We start from the raw sequence: 20486 nt of genomic DNA on the forward strand, positions 1-20486 counted from the left end.
CTATTTAAAATTGTGTTTTCCAAAGATTTTGTTCTTTTCAAGCTGGGTATCTACTGTACTGGTTTCTCTCACACTGTACTGTTTCTCTCTCAAACACAATGTCTATTCTATAAGGTCATTTGTGATATTAGCAAAATATTTTTTACTCATTTCCCCCCACAATCACTCTTGAAGTGGTTTTCATCAGTAATTAACACGAAAGAAAAATCGTTTCTCCCTTTTATCTTCGTTTTTATTTGCTTACTGAGCATTATTATTGTTTTCACTATCTTTTGTCTCTGACTTTTAGAACATTTGTTGTTCTTTTACCAATTTCTGGGCATGGAAATGTAAATAACTGTTTTTTTTTTTCAAAATTATTTTCTTTCCTGGATCTCAAATGAACTCATATGTATTTATTTATTTTCATGCCACCAAGATTTTATTAGTAATGGATTCACTTTTATATTTTTAAAGCTTTTATTTATTATTTATTCATTTATTTTTTATTTTATGTGTATGAGTATTATGCCTGCATGCATGTAAGAGCACCCATGTCCTGCAGTGCCTGAGGACTCCAAAAGAGGGTGTCAGAACCCCTGGAATTGGAGTTACAGGCACTTGTTAGCCACCATATGGAGGTTGGCACTCGAACCCAGGTATTCTGCAGGCACAGCCAGTGCTCTTAACCATTGAGCCATCTATCCAGCCCTGGATTTTATTTTAATAAGTTCAAATTAGTTCCTAATTTTCAAATCAAGTATTTAGGCCCGTGGATTAAGGAATGTACTACTTAACTTCAATAAATTTCAGATTTTCGATTCTAATTTCATAGTAGTCAGAGAACACTAGTTGAGTAATTGGGATTGAGTCTATGTCCTGAGCATTCTGAGATTTGTATCACTTCATGGCTGCATTCTACACATGGCTTTGAAATGTTTATTATTATTTCTTATAACATTATATTTATACAAATTATTTTGTTTGCTAATTGTTTTGAGTAGTCAATATATTTATTAAATTTTGATGATGACTGGCATATTCATAAAGGAGTGTTAAAAATCATCCAGTTCATTTTAGATGTGTCTATTTTTAAAATTCTGTTAATTTTGCTTTATCTTGGAACTATAATTTTTATTGAATTTTGGCAATAGCATACCATATAGTTTGATGGCATTTAGATCTGCTCATCTATCTGTACCCCTCCCCCAATGAAATTTCATAAATACACAGACATACACATATACACACAGACTCACACACACACACACACACACACACACAGACACACACACACATACTCATAGGCCATATATGCATGGCTTATATAGTATGACTTGTGTCCCCTCATCGAAGTGTCCTTCAATATGGATCCATCCACTGGGCTAACAGAGTCCCAAGCCTGCAACACACTGTCTTTCCTCCTTGCAGCAGCCATCGATTGCAAAAATATCCTTAGGTTAGGTTGGAATTTCTTACCCACTTCCCCATGTCTATGCTGGGATTTTTTTGTTTCAGCCTTGCATAGGAATTGTGCATGTTGTCACTATTCATATTACTAACTGACCCGGTATCTGGAAGACTGTTTCCTTGTGATCATCCACCCCCTCTGGCTCTAAAATTTTTCTGTCTCCTCTACTGCAATGATCCCTGAGCCTTTGGGGGCAGAGGTTTGAAATAGATGTTATATTCATGGATAAGCACTCTGTGCCCTCTTGTTCTCTCCACATTGGCTAATTGTGGGTTTCTGTGTTAAGCAACATCTGCTGATTAAGGAAACCTTTCTGGTGAGAGTGAAGAGATGCATGCATCCTATGTGTAGAGGTTTTATTGAAATTATGTCACTTAGGATTAAGTGTCTCACAGACACTATTCTCTGCATTTGATCAGTTCTGGAACTCTGTAATAATGTCCATCTGTTGCAAAAGGAAGCTTCTTTGATGAGGGGTGAAAGGCATATTTTTATGAAAATATAAAGATGCCTCTTTAGAATAAGATAAGAAACTATGTTTGGTTAAGAATACGACAAGAGTGGATTTTTCCCTAAGATCTACGACATAGCCCAATACACATCCAGCCATGTATACCGGGCTATGTTTACAGTACCACACATGAGTTCCCTCCTATTGAGTGGGGCTTAATTTCAATTTGACAGCTGTTGATTACCTCAAGATAAATGTTCCAGTACCACACCATTAGCAATTGTTTGCTAGGTCAGTCATTGTTATTTATTAGGCTTCACTGCTGGGTAGGACTATTGATTTGTTTTCTCTTTTTGCAGCTTGTATAGTATTCTCCAATTCTTTGACACCATGAGAGACAGTCTTCAGGAAGGAGACTTCTAGGTCAGTTCCAGCTCAATTGCTCCAAAGTTCTGTGTCTGAAGTGTGACATGCCTTCAGCAATAGGGTCTTACCTTCACGTTCGGGGTGGCAATCAAGTGTTATAACAATTAACTGTGTTGTTTTGGGTGTCTCATGGACAAGGATTCACTTGCCTAGCACTGTGTTTTTTTGTTATATAGACTTGCTATATACATATACTTGTATATGTATTGTATGCTTATTTTTCAGTGGACTTTGAACTAATACATTTCCCTCTGATTTTTTAAACCACCTGAGCATTATTTATCTCTCCTCTTACTCCCCCTGAATACCTACTTCATCCCCAGTTAAAGTGTCTTCTTTCCTTCTTTTCCCCTTAAAAACATGTCTTCTACTATCTACCTGTCTGGAGCTCCTTCTTTGCCTTTATTCCCATGGTTCATTTCCATTTCCTTGGCTTCTGTTGTGACATTAGGAAATACTCTCACATTTACAGATTTGTAGTTAAGATCCGAAAGTTAGAATGAATACATGTTGCTCGTTTTTCTGAGTTTATGTAACTTCACTTATGATAACAGTTCCACTCATTTTCCTGCAAATTTCATGATTTTTGTCTTCTTAACTGTTAAGTAGAACTCCATTGTGAACATGAACCACTTTTCATTATCCATTCCATTGAGGGACATATAGATTGTTTCCATTTCTTACTACTGTGAAAAGAGCAGCAATAATCATGGCTATGTAAGTATCTCTGTAGTAGGATGGGTCTGCTGGGTATATGCCAAGGAGTGGTATGACCAGATCATATGATATATTCAGTTTTATTTTCATTTATTTTCATTTTTAATGAGCCTTTTAATACATTTCATACAACAGTTCTTAATCAAATTTAGATCTCTTCTTTACATACCCCCACCTCCTCCTCAGGACCTTGTGTATTCTGTCATACATGTTAAGTCCTATTATTATTTTATAGAGTTTTCTATACTGATTTCCACAGTTCACATAGTTTACAGTCCCACCAATAGAAACTATATTGTTTTATTCAAGATATCTATTTAGCATATATATCTACAGATATATACATATATGTGTATTTTTCTCTGATGAGCTGCGATGCACCCAGAGGAACATGTCCCACTCAGTAGTAGTCAGGTCCTCCTGAGTTGCACTATCTTCATTTGGATTTCTTATTATCATTATGGTATTCCTTCATTTAATATTGCTAATTTTTCTTCCCTTAGACATTACTTTATTTGACAAAAAAATTACTCCATCTTTTTAAAAGATCCTGTTTCTGTGCATATGTGTTTTCAAGGTATGTATTTCCTATTTTTTCTTAACTATTTGAGTTATGATCTAATATTCAAGAGACATAGTTCATAGATAATATCTAACTGGATGTTCTGCCTTTATGTGACTTGACATCCTTCATCTCTTAACTGAAACAAAATTGCTTCTTGAATTACATAGGGTCACATTTTGATAAACCTGTGATAGTTTGAAGAATGTGATAAGAAAATGTTTCCTTTAAACGCTCACTCCACTGAACATCTTCAAGTACTATATATTGAGTTGAATCTGGACTTCAGCCCTAATTATAATTATGATTTACTTGTATAAGGTTTATCTCTAGCTCACTCATCAAATAATTTCAAAATACAAAATTATTCTGTGGAGTTCCTCCTTCTCCTTTCCCTTCAAAATCATTTTACAACACAGCCAACGTTTCCTTTTACCATTTTTTAGTCTTTCCATTTACATTTGTAGAACATACAGATTCAGCAGTGCCCTAATGCAAAATTGTTCAAATGTTTGCATCTGTTTCCTTCAAAGCTATGCTGTTACAAATTCCCCAGAAATAGTCTACATGTTCAAAGTAAGAATTCCTAGTTTACTCTCCCGTTCAGAGTCAAATGTCTAGAGAAAAAAAAAATCACTTTAAAAGGTCAATTCATCTCTTTCTACTACACATTCCTGGAGCACTCATTCAACATTTTCTCAATGTTTGGTGTGTATTCATGCATACACACACACAAATATATATATATATATCCATATATAATCATAGCTAAAATACACTTCATTTATACATCTGTGTGAATATTTCTTGTATATCTGTATATACCTGTGCATATATACATACACACATATATAAATATATAACCCTATTCAACCATACTTTCTCTATATAAATATATACACACATATAAATACCATAAAATATATATTTCTTGATTCATCTAATTAGAAATGTTAAAGATTCCTATTGGCTACTTTCAAAGATTCTTTTTCCTTTCTCATTTATTTTGAAATGAATTTTACATTTATTTTCTTCTTTTAGGAAGAGATGAATATTGGATGATTCATGGATGATGATGAATCTTTTCAGATGTGTTGAATTTAAGGTGACTAAGGATGGAATTGACTCAGCAGGAACCTGGGGATATGAGCCTTCAACTTAGCAACAAGATCAGGACTGAATCTGGTATTCAGATGTGCAAAGATGATAGTTTAAATTATGGCAGAAAATCCATTTTCAAGTAAAAGAATGTAGACAGAAAGTAAAAAAAAATGTTCAAGGACCCTATTCAGCACATTAATAGCATCATAAAGAAGTAGAAAAATAACACATAAATGAGAATTGAACAAATAAGTAAATAAACAGTTGAGCTCAATAAACCATCAAGAAATGCAAGTTACAACTGGATGGTTCATTTCCACAGTTAGAAAAGAATTACAACATATTTATTTCTAACGGGAAATGCAGTATTGTAATATATACTCTAGAGCAAAATCTACTCGAATCTACTTTTCTAATTGGTTAGTAGAAGCTCATTGTGCTTTCTTAGACAATACTGATTTTATAGCAAGGGAAGTAAAACTTAAAAACAAACAAACAAACCTATGGAGCAAATATATTATCTTGTTGATACTTGTAAAAATTAGTATTTTTGGTTGTAGTGAGTACTGAATCCAGAGCAGGCTAGAAAAGCCTCCCACCATTGAGTTACAACCCCATCCCATTTTTATTTTCCTACATTGAGGCAGAGTCTGTGGTCTTGAAATCATTGCATAGCCCTGGCAAACCTTGGGGGACAGGCACTTTAGCCAAGCTAATCTTGCACCTGCCATTCCTCTGTTTTAGCCTCCACAGTAGCTGAGACCACAGGTGTTCATCATGCCTGATTTAATAATTAACATTTATTACCATAGGTATCCTTTGTTCACATAGAATGTCACAGAAATTATTACTTTTGACAAAAACATTAATTTAAGTAAAATAATAATAACAGATTTCTCTCCATATTAGTTTATACATATTAGGCCCTGAAAGCCAACTTTGATAAAAAGTATCAATTTCATTGAAGAACAAAAATATTGGATTCCACTATGAATAAATAATTCACTTGCTATAGAACTAAGAAAACTGTGATTTTTGTAATAGAGCTTTATTCTGCCTACTACTCACAATTGATTTTGAGGTTGTGTTCCTTTTAGCCTACAGTGTATGACAGATTTTATCTTCTTCTTGTCTCTTAAATTCACAAGAGAATGGTTTTATTCCCTAAAGCTTAAACAAGACAGATTCTCACCCTGTTGTTTCATATGACATCTTTTAAAAATAATTTACTTCTAGATTTCAGGAAAATATTATTCAAATCATTAAAATGTGACAGCAATCTAGAAGTTGCTTTCAAATGCATTTCTGAAACATATATACATCATTAAATATAATTAAGCGATTTGAACTATGTTTAACTAGCTAAATTTCCAATGTATAATGAATTCTGACAGATACAAACCAGGATCCCTAATCTTAGAGGCATAAATAAAAGCAAATTCTTCTGTTCTAGCAATAAAGCAATCCTTATTTTTTCTGCATGGTCTATTACTATTTTCTTTCCTATTAGAGGATATACCATTTACTAGGGATCTGCCATATTTTACCAAAACAGGAAATGACACCTCAAAATCTTTGTTTGAGAAAACGTGGCAGCACTCAAGTTCAACCTGAATTCTAAGTTCAACTTAAATTGTTTCACCTCTGATAATTTTATTTGTGCAGAATTTGAAATGAATAAGGTCTTTCCAGTGTATTACTATGAAAACATCCTGTTTTCTTTTCCCCAAGACAAAATGAATACATGAAATACCATAACGCATGTGCTTTAATTCTATTATGTACTCTAAACTTAAAATTTTCTATGCTGTATATCTTTCATTGTTTCAAAGTGAGTATTGAATCCAGAGCAGGTTAGGAAAGCATTTTGCCACTGAGTTACAATCCCATTTTATTTTTATGGTTTTTATATTGAGGCAGGGTCTTTGGCCTTGAAATCACTGCATAGCCTTGGCAAACCTTGGGGGACAGGCACTTTAGTCAAGTAAATCTTGCACCTGCCATTCTTCCATCATAGCCTCCACAGTAGCAGAGGCCACAGGTGTGCATCATGCCTGATTTAATAACATTATTAAATAGCCAGAAAGAGCTTTGTCTTCTATTTGAAATAGAGTATGAGCATCATGATTGCCATGAAATAACAAAACTATTTATAGGGAGACTTCTCAAAATGACTAATTGAATGGTTTACATCACATTTATTGCCCAAAGACAACTGCAAACAAAGGTACCAGAAACTTTGCATTGGAAACTAATTTCCTCTTGATTTCCATAACAGGACACCTATTAAAATATCAACTAAAGGAAGAACATATTACATGGTATTTAGTGATATTTAGTTTTAACACAAGTATAAGTAATTTATAAATACTTATTATTCAATCAGTAGTAAATAGGCAACTAAAATTTGCCTCTAAATTTTATAATTTATTGTCAATATTTTTCATTAACCAATTACGTATTTTCAAAAATACATGTCTTTCAGAAATGCACAGCTATTTTTAGAAGATTAAAACAGACTAGAGAGATGGCTCAGCAGTTAAGAGCACTGGGCCACTCTTCCAGAGGACCCGTGTTCAGTTCCCAGCATCCACATGGTGGCTAACAATTATTTATAACTCCAGTTCCAGGGAATCCGACACCCTCTTCTGACCTCTGCAGGCATTGTGCAACATGGGTACGCTTACATACATACATGTAGGCAGTACACTCATACAAATAAATAGAAATAATAAAAAATATTTTTACAAAGAAGGTTGAAACAGCATAGTTCATAATTTTAAAAAATCTGCTTATAATTAGCAGTTTCCACCCTTTTTATTTTTCATGCATCGTATGTTTTTCAATCATCATTGCTTCCTCCTGGCAAAGTATTCTTTGCATACTGTTAGCCAGTCACAACTAAAGAATTAAATGATATATACATACCGTTTTCAAATCCTCTGATTAGAGAAGATAATTAACGGAGAACACATTCCTCTGTAACTTTACTCTTTATGATTTTTATTATGGATTATTTGTTAAAAGGAAATTATTAAATTTTCATGCCTTCTTCAATCTAACCTTAATAAGCAGAATGAAAAGCAAATACTTTTCATTTTTTCGTGGCTAATGGATAACCAATACCTGCCTATGAGTATAAGAATTCTCAGTCCTTTGCACTGTAACTCACCTGAGCTACACGGCTTTAGGACATGCCCTAACTGTGGTTTCAGTGATCTTGTTCAAGTTCATGAGATCCCAAGCTTTATTTTGTCTCTGCAGTCAGCACACGGCAAATTCAGTACAACGACAGAACATTTGTGCAGCCAGCTTGGCTCCAACCTCTCTGCCTGTGCTTTCATATTAAACTAACTCTCTGATCTGCCGAATCATTTCACTCAGTCAATAAGCCTGAACACCTGCTGTACAATTTTAAGGTGATTATTCAACATAGAAAATATCATTAAAAGTCATTGTAGTGTGGAATTTCTTTGAAGAAAGTGGATTACAGAGCAGCAGAGATGTATAAATAGGGAAAGTAATTCAGGTCCTTGGGAAGACGTGCCTGCTTTTCACACAAAGGCAAATGTTAGTTTTAGGCAGCAATCCCATGTGTATTTGTCCTAGAGAAGCCTGAACAATTTTTTCCCATTGGTCACAGCACCTTTATAAATATGCTGTGTGCCTCCATAGTGCACAGGATGACACTCTGGAAGAAGCATAGAAATGTCATCGCCATGAGACTGAGCAGGCCATAGTGAGGACTGGCCAAAAATATGACCATCAAGTGTCACAAAAGCTCTGATTCCCCCCCTCACGTGATGTCACACTCTTACCCTACTTTTTGTCTTTCCTCATTGCACTAAAATAAATCAGAAAATTTTAGTTTGATATGAATTCATACCTTATGATTAAATAATGCATGAAAACTACTAAACATGCTGAGTGTTTTGTGCCCCTTCCATATATGGCCAGATCTACTTCTCCACCCTGACAAAATGTATACATTTGCGAAAGTGGTTTCCAGAGAACTTTTTTCTTCCTGACCTTGGATTAAAGATTTCAGCCTCTTTCAGAGGTATACTAATCTAATAGGGATAAATAAAAGAACACTTTACAATCTCTGTCTTTCAGCATTAGCCAGAAGTACAAGTTGGAAATTCCTTCCAGAATCAAGATTTACTATACCTTAAATGGATTACCTTACTTGACCCATTCTCTCTTAAGTATCATCCAATAAGTGGATTGATTGTGGCTTCAAAAATCTGCAGACTGCATTATATCATTGGTGAGTGATTTCATGTTAAAAATAGAACAGTGAGGCAGGCGCACGCACACACACACACACACACACACACACACACACACACACACACACACTAAATCCAAAGGAAGAAAAATAAAGCAGGGTTGGAGAGATGGCTCAGCAGTTAAGAGCACTGGCTTCGCTTTCAGAGGACCCACATTTGATTCCTAGCACCCACATGGAAGCTAACCATCATCCATAACTCCAGGTTCAGGGGATCCAATGCCCTCTTCTAACCTCCATGGGCATTGCACTACATGGGTATACTTACATACATCCAGGCATAATAGCTCATATTTTTAGAGAGTGAGTTCAGGTTAAAAATAGAACAGAGACACAGGCACACGCACACACACACACACACACACACACACTAAATCCAAAGGAAGAAAAATAAAGCAGGGTTGGAGAGATGGCTCAGCAGTTAAGAGCACTGGCTTCGCTTTCAGAGGACCCACATTTGATTCCTAGCACCCACATGGAAGCTAACCATCATCCATAACTCCAGGTTCAGGGGATCCAATGCCCTCTTCTAACCTCCATGGGCATTGCACTACATGGGTATACTTACATACATCCAGGCATAACACTCATACATATAAAATAAATTATAAAATAGAAATGCAAGTGTTTTAAATCTTCTTGATTATGCTAAAATAATGTATTTTATTCATTTCTGTAATAAATTATACCTCATAATAATCTTACTCAATTATGTATTGTCTGAATTACTATATTATAATTTGGTTTCAATCAGAAAAATGTTCAGTAAATACAAAGAAAATGAAGTGATTTCAAAAATCTTGAAAGACATTTGTCTCTGAAAATAGTCTCCACAGCCTTAGAAATCTCTCATCAGTTTTATAAAAGTACATTACATGCTCAGTATCATAATTTATATCTCAGACTAGTTTTGCTGAACACCACAAAACACATTTTTTGTGATGTACCAAACATATATTTGATAAGAATAAAGAGGTAAAAAAAATAAGAACACCCTTGAAATTACCTTCACACTGCGTCTAGGAGACAGATGCAGGGTGAGACTTGGCCTTATTTAGGAAGATAGTCGTTAGCACAGGACTGAAGGTTCAGGAAAACAAGATGGTAAATTACCTTTGAGAGATCCCCAGCCTCCATATAGAAGCAGATAACAAACACATTCCATGTCACCCAGAGGACCTGCCAGACAGCATACTGTAGAGAAGAGAGAGGAATTGCATAATTAATTTAGAATCAGCTGAGTAAGGATCAAATAGATCTTGAACTTCAGACATTCAAATCCTAAGATTAGTAGAAAATATCAGATATTGCTTATTTGTAAGGATCAGGCTTAGCTATGCATTCATTTTTCTGTTGATTTCCTCTCACCTTTGTGAGTTTGTACAGCCTTAGAGCTCAAACTTACAGATGGATACTTTCATAAGCTCATAAGACAGAGGAAATAATAACTCATATCTCTTCTTAAAGGGTGAATGATTTGGTTTATAGTCATGGGGAGAAATGTATGATACATTGTACATACCAAATATAACTAAAAGAAACATTTTTATGTTTCTTTTAGTTATATTTATCTAAAGATAAAATTATCTTTAGAGAGAATTACATACATACATACAACATTTGCACAAGTTGTTAGGGTCATCCTCAGTAAAACAGTCCTCATGTTCCTACGCCATCTAACCAGCTTTTTCTTTCCTGTTTTGCTCTCTGTTCACCGTCTCTGCTCTCCTCTCAGAGTAGCAGGCATCTAGCTATTATCTCAACTTTATTACGTTACCTATTTACTGTATTTCCTGCAGTTGAGACATTGATTTTTCACCGAGTCATAGTTCCAAACATTCAGTTAATCATATTATTTTAAACACCTAGAGGTCAAAGTGCTAGAAATACAGTGCAGATGACAAAGACCAATGATAATTTATCCCTGTGTGTGTGTCTGTGTGTATATATTCACCTCCCTAAGTTCCTCACTTAATACCTTGGATAAAATAAGTATTCGGAAAATATATTTAAATCAGTGAATGAGTGACTATAAACATGGATAAAATATTATTTCAGATGCAGAGCCCACACTTCCCTCTTGGATCTAGTTTTTGTAGGCATACTGTGATTATTTATGTAAGGTGAGAAATGACAAAAATATGTAGCACTAAACAGTGATTCCAGTGTTTTGTTCTAAGTCCTGGAACAGAAGATTCGTTCTGTAGACCACAGAGTGAGGGTCAAATCAAGTGGTCCAAGAAAGAAGAGATTTGAGAAGCTTTATGAAGTGAGGGCTAAGAACTGGTGCGAGGGTTCGGAAACTGAGTAGCTTCAGCAAAAGACGAGCTTCATCCGCAGAACAAGATGCAACAAAGCAGTTTGATCAGTATTGTGTAATAACTTAAGCTCACTATTTTTTTTCTTTTTCTGTTATTGAGCTTTATAAAACTTCACGCGACATTTCCCAGGCAAATCCAGACCCCCTCCCCTATCCATGTCTCCCCCTTCCTCCCACCGAAACTTATGCACTCTGCCATAGGTGTTCATGGAGTCCTACTCGTTCAGGCGTTTGTACCCAAATGTCCTTCAGTGTAAAAGTGTCCACTGGAGTCTAGTCAGCCCTTCCAGTGGTCATATGCTCCCTCGCTCAGCACTAATCAGTCTAAAATAGTTCTCAATCTAGTGCTGGCCTGCCACCTATTTTTCACTTCTCCTTTGGGCTCTTGTTTAATTGAACTGACATGAGTCCTGGCCACTGGAGTCTTGTTCATGTGAGCCTGTGGCAGAGGTGGCATCAAACTCGCTAATTTTAAAAGTAGAATTGTGGTTTTGCTATTGAATATTGGAAATCTTTAAAGTTTGCTGAATGAATAATTTTGTTAGAAATTTACAAATATTTCTCCTATTCCACAGATTCACTCTAATTGCTTCTTTTTCTGTGCAGAAGCTTTGTAGTTTAATATGACCCCATTCTAGCTCTGCTTTGGCTTCCTGGGATTTAGTGGCACTGCTCTCAAAATATCCTTGCCCACTAGAGTGTCCTGAAGGAGTTCCTCAGTGTTCTTTCTAATACTTTCAAGGCTTAGACATTCATTTAACGGTTTGGCAGATCTAGATTCTACATTATAGATAAGGATGATACTGACATGACTTGATAAAAAAATGCATCAATTCCAGTGGATGGGGGGCACTATGGGAGGGTGCTGATAAGGAAAAGGGCTTAAAGATAATTAAGATATTGTGTATGAGATACACAAAAACTCAATACAAAAATTTTAAATAATAGACGAGGATGAAAGGACTGGAGAGATAGCTCAGGGGTTAAGAGCACTGGCTGCTCTTGCAGACGACCCAGGTTTGAGTCCCAGCACCCACATGGCAAATAACAACTGTCTGTAACGAAATCCAGTTCCAGGGGATCCTGCGCTGGCTTCTGAGCTCCCTGGGCATTGCACAAGACTGGTGCACTTACATACATACATATCCTTGCCCACTAGAGTGGACAATACATACAGGTAGGCAATATACTCATACACATGAAATAAAAACAAATAAAGTAATTTTAAAAAGAATGATAGGATGAGGAAAAATGCACTTAAAGGTTGCAGTAATTAAGTTCTTAAAAAGAAGGAAATAAGGAAAGTGTGAGAAAACAGATTGTTTTTTCTTGTCTCTCATTCCTACTAACCTACTACTTCACCAGAAAGCTGGGTACACCTCATCCTAAAACACATATTAGGATGATAATAAAATAACTAGGAAGAGTAGGTAAAATGCACTCTATTACATTCCTCAAACACTTCTAAAAACTTATCATTGGTAGGTATTAAGGAAAGTCAGTGTTGAGCTGGTGAGGTAGCTAAGTGGTATAGAATCTGCCTTACATGTGGGGGCTCTGGTTTCAGTCTCCAAACCTTCAGAATTAAGTAATAAATAAAAAATTAAAAATAAATAAATAAAACTAAAGAACAGAAATATTGTGGCTTTTCTATTTCATGTCTGAAATTATATACTAAGTATACTGAGTTCCAGAAATGTTATCTATACCCTGACATATATATGGCATATTGACTTGTCCAATAATATACTGAATATGCCTGTCAAAACCTTGCAATTTTCAAGATTATTTTAGACTTAATTTCTACTTATTACTTACATATGTGGCATATATTAATATAAATTATATTTACATTGGTTAAAGATTGAGCTGGACAATTTCTTATTTTCCTTCTAAAATTAATATTTTTCTGGGAGGACATGTAAGATAATAGGTTCCATAAAAGTATATAACAGAAATTAAGAATTTTGTGAGGTACCCTGCTCTGGGTGAAATCTACAATGCAACCTCTACACCTAAGGTTCAGGAACATAGTGGAACAGGGGAGCAAAGAGAATATTAGTGCATCTTTCACCTCTCACCAGAAAACTTTCTTCATGCAACACGTTGATTAACCCAGAAAGTCGTAACTGGACGAAGTTCAGAGAATAAGAGACCGCAGAGTGCTTATTCCTGAATGGGACACTTATATCTGCCATCCAAGGATCTGAGGCCATTGTGGAAGAGGGAGTACAAAGAGCCAGAGAGGGCAGGTGACCCCAAGAAAACAAGGTTTTCCAGACAGCTGGGACGTTGCTCATATGAATTTACTGTAATGGCAAGAGCAGGCACAAGATCCATTCAAGTTCAACCAGACAAAAATGTGAAACTAGAGGTGGGGATGTGGCTAAGAAGCCCTGACCTTAGCTGAGAAACTACTGGTAACATAACTGCTGGGGAGGGAGCATTGCTTTTCTTTAAGGGTGTGATGTTAGATAGGTTAAACAGGCTTCCGTGTTTCGACCCACACCAAAGGATATTTGGGTACACAAATTTGACAGGAAATCTGGCAGGGAGGCATAAGAGGGGTGAAGATAGGGGAGGGAGTCTAAAGATGATCAAAGTATATTGTATGAAATTTAATAAAATAACAGCAATACTACTACTAATACCACCACCACCACCACCACCACTACTAATAATGATAACAAAGAATGTGCAGAATTTCGGGCTTTGTCAGGCAGGAACAGTACAACTTTCTTCAAGCCGCGTGATAGCAGCAGCTTATTAATAGTTGATAACTCGCATAGCTTATATGAGAATGGGAAGAAGGAATAGTTGAAAGTACTAATTATTGATCTCTCAATGCCTATTAAAATTTTATTATAATAATTACATTATATGAACTCTCCCTGTTAGAACAATACAGCAGTAATTCCAAAAATTTTAGCACCCAAGATACTAAGATATATCTACCCCATTCATTTATCTAAAACACTGTCTCATTGAATTGACTTTGCAGTGAAGAATTATTTCCTTAATGTAAGGAAATGATTATCTCTAACACAAGGATTTTCTGTTTTTCTCCTATTCTTTTAGAATTAAATGCCAACGTTGATATGCGGATAACATTTTTTAAGCAAACAATATAAATAAAAACATTAATTTCTTATTTATTTACTTTATCATATAAGTTATATTCTGTCTTATTCTATGAGTTGCCTTTTCACAGTATTTAGTGATAAAGTGTTGTATGCAAATCTTTTTTCCTAGAGTAATCCAGAAGCACAAGTTTGCATTTGCTTGTATTATCTTTATTTTATTGTGTACTTCGTTACAAGCCCGGTAGTGGCACAATTCGTCATAATAATAGTCTTACAAAAGAGAATCTTCACTCTTACTGGTGGGGATCCTTTAACAAACAAGAAAAGTCACCTTAATATGACCATAGCCAGGGTAACTCTTGTATTTGTTTCATTGTAGGAAAAAAAGGGATTTACTAATTTCAACTTGATTTTCTTTAGTTCAACTCATTAGTCATGTTTCATTTAAATTTCTTGTGCTTCTTTTCTACTTTTTCCATTTTTCTTTGTGCTATTCTCCCTTTTAGTTACTTTTCCTCTTTCAATAGCTAGCATTTGTCTGTATCAAATACCTTCTGATTGGATTTTGGCTCATCCAAGTATTGATGAAGATTTTCGCATTTAGCATTTGTGGGTGACAAATTTTTGTCAGAAAACTGCATGAATAAAACTGATGTTCAAATTGTCAAGTACAATTAAGACTCTAAAGATATGTGTTAACTTCCTTCCACTCACTACATTGAACACTGTTCAGCGCTAATACAATTGGGAATGACATTCTGCTCAGGAGAGATAATCTCATGGGATAACAAAGTATCACACTTTCTAGATACAACCTAACTTGTAGTTTTCTTTTTGTGAAACTAATTTTACTTAAGTCTCCTTTATCCTTGTGAAGTCTTATATTTTATTTTTCAGATAACAGTTTGATCTATTATCTGTGATGAGAGACAGATTTTATGTTTTATAAATGCCAGGCTTGGTGGCGCACGCCTTTAATCCAAGAACTTGGGAGGGAGAGGCAGGCAGATCTTTGTGAGTTAGAGGCCGCCTGGTCTACATAGTGAGTTCCAGGACAGCTGGGGCTACAAGGAGACCCTGTCTCAAAAAAATAAGACAAAAACATTCCTTTCTAAGAACTGATGCCTGGAGAATTCAATAAAACCTCTGACCACTAATACAATTTGAGTTTACCTAAATGCTTTAAACTATCAGATGAAAAGAAATAACTATTAATTGTGATTTTTCTATCATATTTGTGGTTTCAGTAATAACCATAACAATAATAATTAAATTAACTAAATAAAATAAAAGTTTGTTAATGCTTTTATTCTTGATGAGCCAAAATATTGGTAGACTCTGAGACATTTTTTGTACTGTGTGTGTGTCTGTCTGTTTCTCTGTCTGTCTGTCTCTCTCCGTGTTTTCAGGGAGGCATATACCATGGCACATGTAAACTTTAGGGAGTTGATATTCTCCTTCCACAGTGGCATCCTGTGTTAGGTCTGCTGGCCTCTGAGACATCTTGCCAGCTCTGATACATGGTTACATATTATGTAGAAAAGTAGATTATGTTGTGCAAGATTAAAACAATGATACTAATTTATTAGAAAATAATCACATCTCAATAACACCACCAAAGCTTGCCACTTTTCTCATTTACCATCAAGCTACATAGAACAGACCTTAACATTTTTAAGATGTCATCTATATTTAATAAGACAATATGTACAAATTTTAGCATAGTTTGTCGAGTTTAAATACCCAGATAGGTATGTAATGTTAAAATTTTTATTGAAATAATATTAACTTTATAAATTACATTCACATAACTGGACACCTTAGCATGGTTTTTTGAAATAACATTTTCTTGAAAAAATATAGGGGAAGTAGCTACTTAAGGGAATTTTCCATCTTTGTCACCATCAGTATCTGTAAATTAATTTCAGGAAAAAAATTGAATTACTGTTATGATAATGAAAGGAAGAAGTGAGCATTATTTGAAGTGGGATTTAAGTTTATGGTTTCTTTCCTAGTCCAATTTTATGCTTCATTTAAAAAACAATACCAAATTTAGAAAACTATTATTTAGTAATATTGTAATTATTATTAAGAGATGAAAGAGGAAGCCCAAGCTGATCACTCTCCATATGATAAGTGCTTTATTAGTAAAGGAGTGAGTCATGAATCATTTCATTTGCTAATTCCAGGCAGATACAGGAAACTGTAGCAGATGTGACCAAGAAGTGTAATAGGACCCACCAAGTTTGTCGATAGATAACTCCATTTCCTATTGAAATGCAATCAATTATTGAGATGCACTCAAAGCAATCTATAGGAATGCTTTCTGCTTTGACTATTTTTATGAGGCTACAAGCTTAGTATCAGTATGCTAGTATCATCTAGGCCATTCTGCTAATATAAATGTAAAAACGTGGTCAGTTCTAATAGACTGTGGTTGACATATTCCAAGAGGCTTTGTAATAAAGATTGTTACCACTGAAACAAATCCTTTAAGTAAAACACAGGGACGTTAGAATCGGTAATATTTAGGTGTTTATAATAGCAAGAGGAAGGCTGGATAAATTGAAATCTTTGTTTTTAAAAACAAGCATCCCTGGCCAGGCATGGTGGCACACGCCTTTCCCAGCACTTAGAAGGCAAAGGCAGGCAAATCTCTGTTCTGTGAGATGATATTCAGACCAGCTTTGTCTACGTAGTGAGTACCAGGTCAGCTGGGCCTACAGGAAGACTCTGTGTCAATAAAAAATCCCTAGGAAAACTGCAATAGACTTATGTTTTGTTTAATATTCGTTATATTTTAGTCTTACTGTTTCATCCCAACAGCACTATCACTTGACCTGCGTAGGTATTCTCATCACTGTACTCGCCATTGTTAGGACAAAGATCAAAAGTGGACTAAATAATCAATTTATTTCCTAGTTCCTTATCATTGTATGACCAATGACAATCCATTACAATTAAAATCTAAAACTTCTGTTACATCTAATTCCTGCTATAAAATTTTGTCTTTTAAAAGTAATCACTATGTAACAATACACTATCATTATAGCTTGTAATGCTGCCAGGGTTGAAGTCTCTGACAAGGTTATCATCCAAGGTCTTCTAGAAATCTAGTGGTAATCATAGATGATGCTGTAGAAGATAGAGGAGGGCAGGATTCTGCGTTCTCAGCCTATCTGAACTGCTAATATATGATCAGGCTTTCTTGTGATTTTTATATTTGCATAGGCATTTTATTTATTATTTATTTATTTATTTATTTAGCACATACTTAGAAGAAGCATTTCATTACAACAGCATTGACATGTTCAATAACAATATCCTGAGCTAAGATGCATCTCTTTCAAAATTGGCCATAAATTTTTAGATTTACAGTGAATTATTACAGTTATAGAATATTGTACTCAGTACAAACCTTATAAGACATAAAATTAAATGAGGTTTTAACCTTTAAAAATATCTCTATTTCATTATTAAAATACACAGTTTCATATAGAAAAATTCATTTTTAATGCAATTGACATGCATTGCTAATCTCTATATATCTGATTATTACTAGTCACAGTTGGTTACTTTCTGAGCTCCTTGGCATCTGAGCATAGATATAAAGTCATCAGGTAGATTTCAATGATAATTTTTTTCATATCTATTAATTATTAAGGAGAAAATTTTATGCTTTGAAGAATTATTTTTTAATTATTTTTTTAGTTATTAATAACTACATGATTAGAAGAAGCATTTCACTACAGTTTTAACATATTCAGTAACACACTCCAGAGCTAGAGTACATCTCTTTCACAAATGGGTGCAAGTTTCTATGTTCACAATTAAATTAATACAGTTACATATTATTGAACTCAGTATAAGCCCTGTAAGACATAAAATGGGATGAGTTTTTAACCTTTAAAAAAGATCTCCATTTCATTTTACGATACATTATTCTTTGCAGAAAGACTCATTGTTTTTGCTACTAACACTGAGATGTTGGCGCTTGCATCTCTAATCTGTATGTATCTAATTATTACTAGTCATAATCAGTTGCACTTGGATCCTTGGCATCTTTGTATGTCTATAAAGTCACAGGGTAGATTTCAATGGTATTGTTTATCACCTCTGCTAATTAGCATGAGGTAAATTTCCATGCTTCCTCCTCACATATAACACATTTTCAAAACTTTGTTGATTTTTTTTGTGTGTGTATATCACACAGAACATCCCAAACGCTCTCGTTCGACTATATACCCACTTCCCAGATGGCACCCTCCCATAGCCTCCCTCCCCCCACTAGAGCCCTCATACTCTGAAATCCCTGCTACTGTCTGCTATGTTGTCAGCACCCCCAGCCCTTCCCCACTACTTGCCCTTCTGGTGAATCTAGTCAGCCTATCTAGAGGTCTTTGTTTTAGGAGGGTCAGCTGTTTCTCATCTAGCAGTAATCAGTTGTCAATATTCCTTTAGATAAAATTGGGGTCTGCTGTTCATTTTCCCAGTTCTATGCTGGGTTGCTATTTGGGAGTCCCTTTGGCCACCCTGGCCAACAACTCAAAAGAAGGAATCATCTGTCTGGTATTGTTGCTGGTTATGTAGCCCTTAGCTATGCATATGGACTCTTAAGAAATTATATTGGCTCCTTTAATCTTTGGTTATACTTTCCTTTTGGGTGTGTAGGATCATAGAGTTGGCCCAGATAAGCCAATTTATTTTTACTTTTAAGGTCGTTTTAGGATCTGTTCCTCAGGGATCACATAGGCTTGGGAGGAAACCCCAGCTCCTTTCTTTTACCAGTTCCACCTATGTGAAGATAAGTCAAAGGTCCTGCTCGACTATGGTTGCCTTTACTTGAAACCATGGAGGAAATGATTCCTCCATGTTGACCCTCCACTTCTTAAAACTGGACACATGGTTCAAGACAATCTGGTGTGGTCTCCTAGCCTCCTTGATTAATAGGACAGGTGACCCACTGAAATTATAGGACATTTTGAGAGATGCTCATCATCCCTTGGAACTAGTCGACCTAGGTAGTCAAGGAGCAAAAACTATCCTTTATGTCCCTCTGACCAAATTATAGGCCTCAAAGTATGTCTGTTAATTATCAAGAAGGTTAGTTCCACCAGTCTGGTATTTTTAATTGCTGTGTGTCATGTAGATAAATCGTGGGCAAAGACCAATTGTTCTCAGATAAACCTTACCTAGACATATATTTCTTGATCTGGTATGTATAATTTTTTAGTGAAATCTTAAAGTGGCTTTAATTTGCATTTTCCTAGTTATTAGTGATGTTGAACATGTTTTATGATGTTTAATAGCCATCTTTACTTTTCTTTTGAGAACTCTCTGTTCAGCTTCTTAGCCCATATTTTAACTGGGTTGCTTCTTGTCTGGATTCTCTTTTTTTCTGAGTTTGTTATATATTGTGGGTATTAAACTGCTGTCAGATGTGTCACTGGTGAAGACTTTCTCCCATTCTGTGGGTTTTCTGATCTTTTGTTGCCTCCTTTGGTGCACAGAATTTTTTATTTTAATGAGGTCCTATTTGTAAAATCTTGACCTTGTTTCCTGAGCAATTGATGTCTTGTTTAGAAAATCCTTTCCCATACCTATATCTTGTAGGTTTTTCTCAATGTTTCTTCTAACAGTTTCACAGTTTCAGGCTTTACATTGAAGTCTTTGATCCATTTAGAATTGACTTTTGTGGAGGGTGAAAGATAGGGGTTTAGTTTCATTCTTCTACAGGTGGAGATCCAGTTTTCCCAGCACCATTTGCTGAACATGCTGTCTTTCCTCCAGTGAAGATTCTTGGAATCTCTGTGAAATATCAGGTGGCTGAAATTGCATGTACTCAGGTTTGGATCTTCAATTTTGTTCCATTGCTCTATGGGTATATTTTTGTGCCAGTCCCATGCTGTTTTTATGACCATAACTCTGTAATACATCTTAAAATCTGGTATAGTAATCCCCCCAGCATTGCTCTTAGAGCTGAGCATTGCTTTGACTATCTGAGATCTTTTGTGTTTCCGTATGAATCTTAGAATATTTTTTCGAATTCTGTGAAAAATATCATGAGGATTTTGATTGGCATTAC

At 35.2% G+C, this 20486-nt stretch overlaps 1 protein-coding gene across 2 annotated transcripts in view; it reads right to left on the reverse strand.

The window, feature by feature from the left end:
- The window catches only part of Nkain2 (sodium/potassium transporting ATPase interacting 2), a 1147657-nt gene that overhangs the window by 516151 nt on the left and 611020 nt on the right, over window positions 1-20486 (reverse strand). For both annotated transcript variants that reach the window (XR_607320.3, XM_008834260.3), the window contains exon 3: window positions 10112-10192. Coding sequence is in view for 1 of the 2 variants with exons in the window: in XM_008834260.3 (XP_008832482.1) it covers window positions 10112-10192 (81 nt within the window). In the remaining variant the exon portion in view is untranslated. The remainder of the gene's footprint in view (window positions 1-10111; window positions 10193-20486) is intronic.

Source organism: Nannospalax galili, unplaced genomic scaffold (assembly GCF_000622305.1).
Source record: "Nannospalax galili isolate Female #2095 unplaced genomic scaffold, S.galili_v1.0 scaffold597, whole genome shotgun sequence".
Lineage (NCBI taxonomy): Eukaryota > Metazoa > Chordata > Mammalia > Rodentia > Spalacidae > Nannospalax > Nannospalax galili.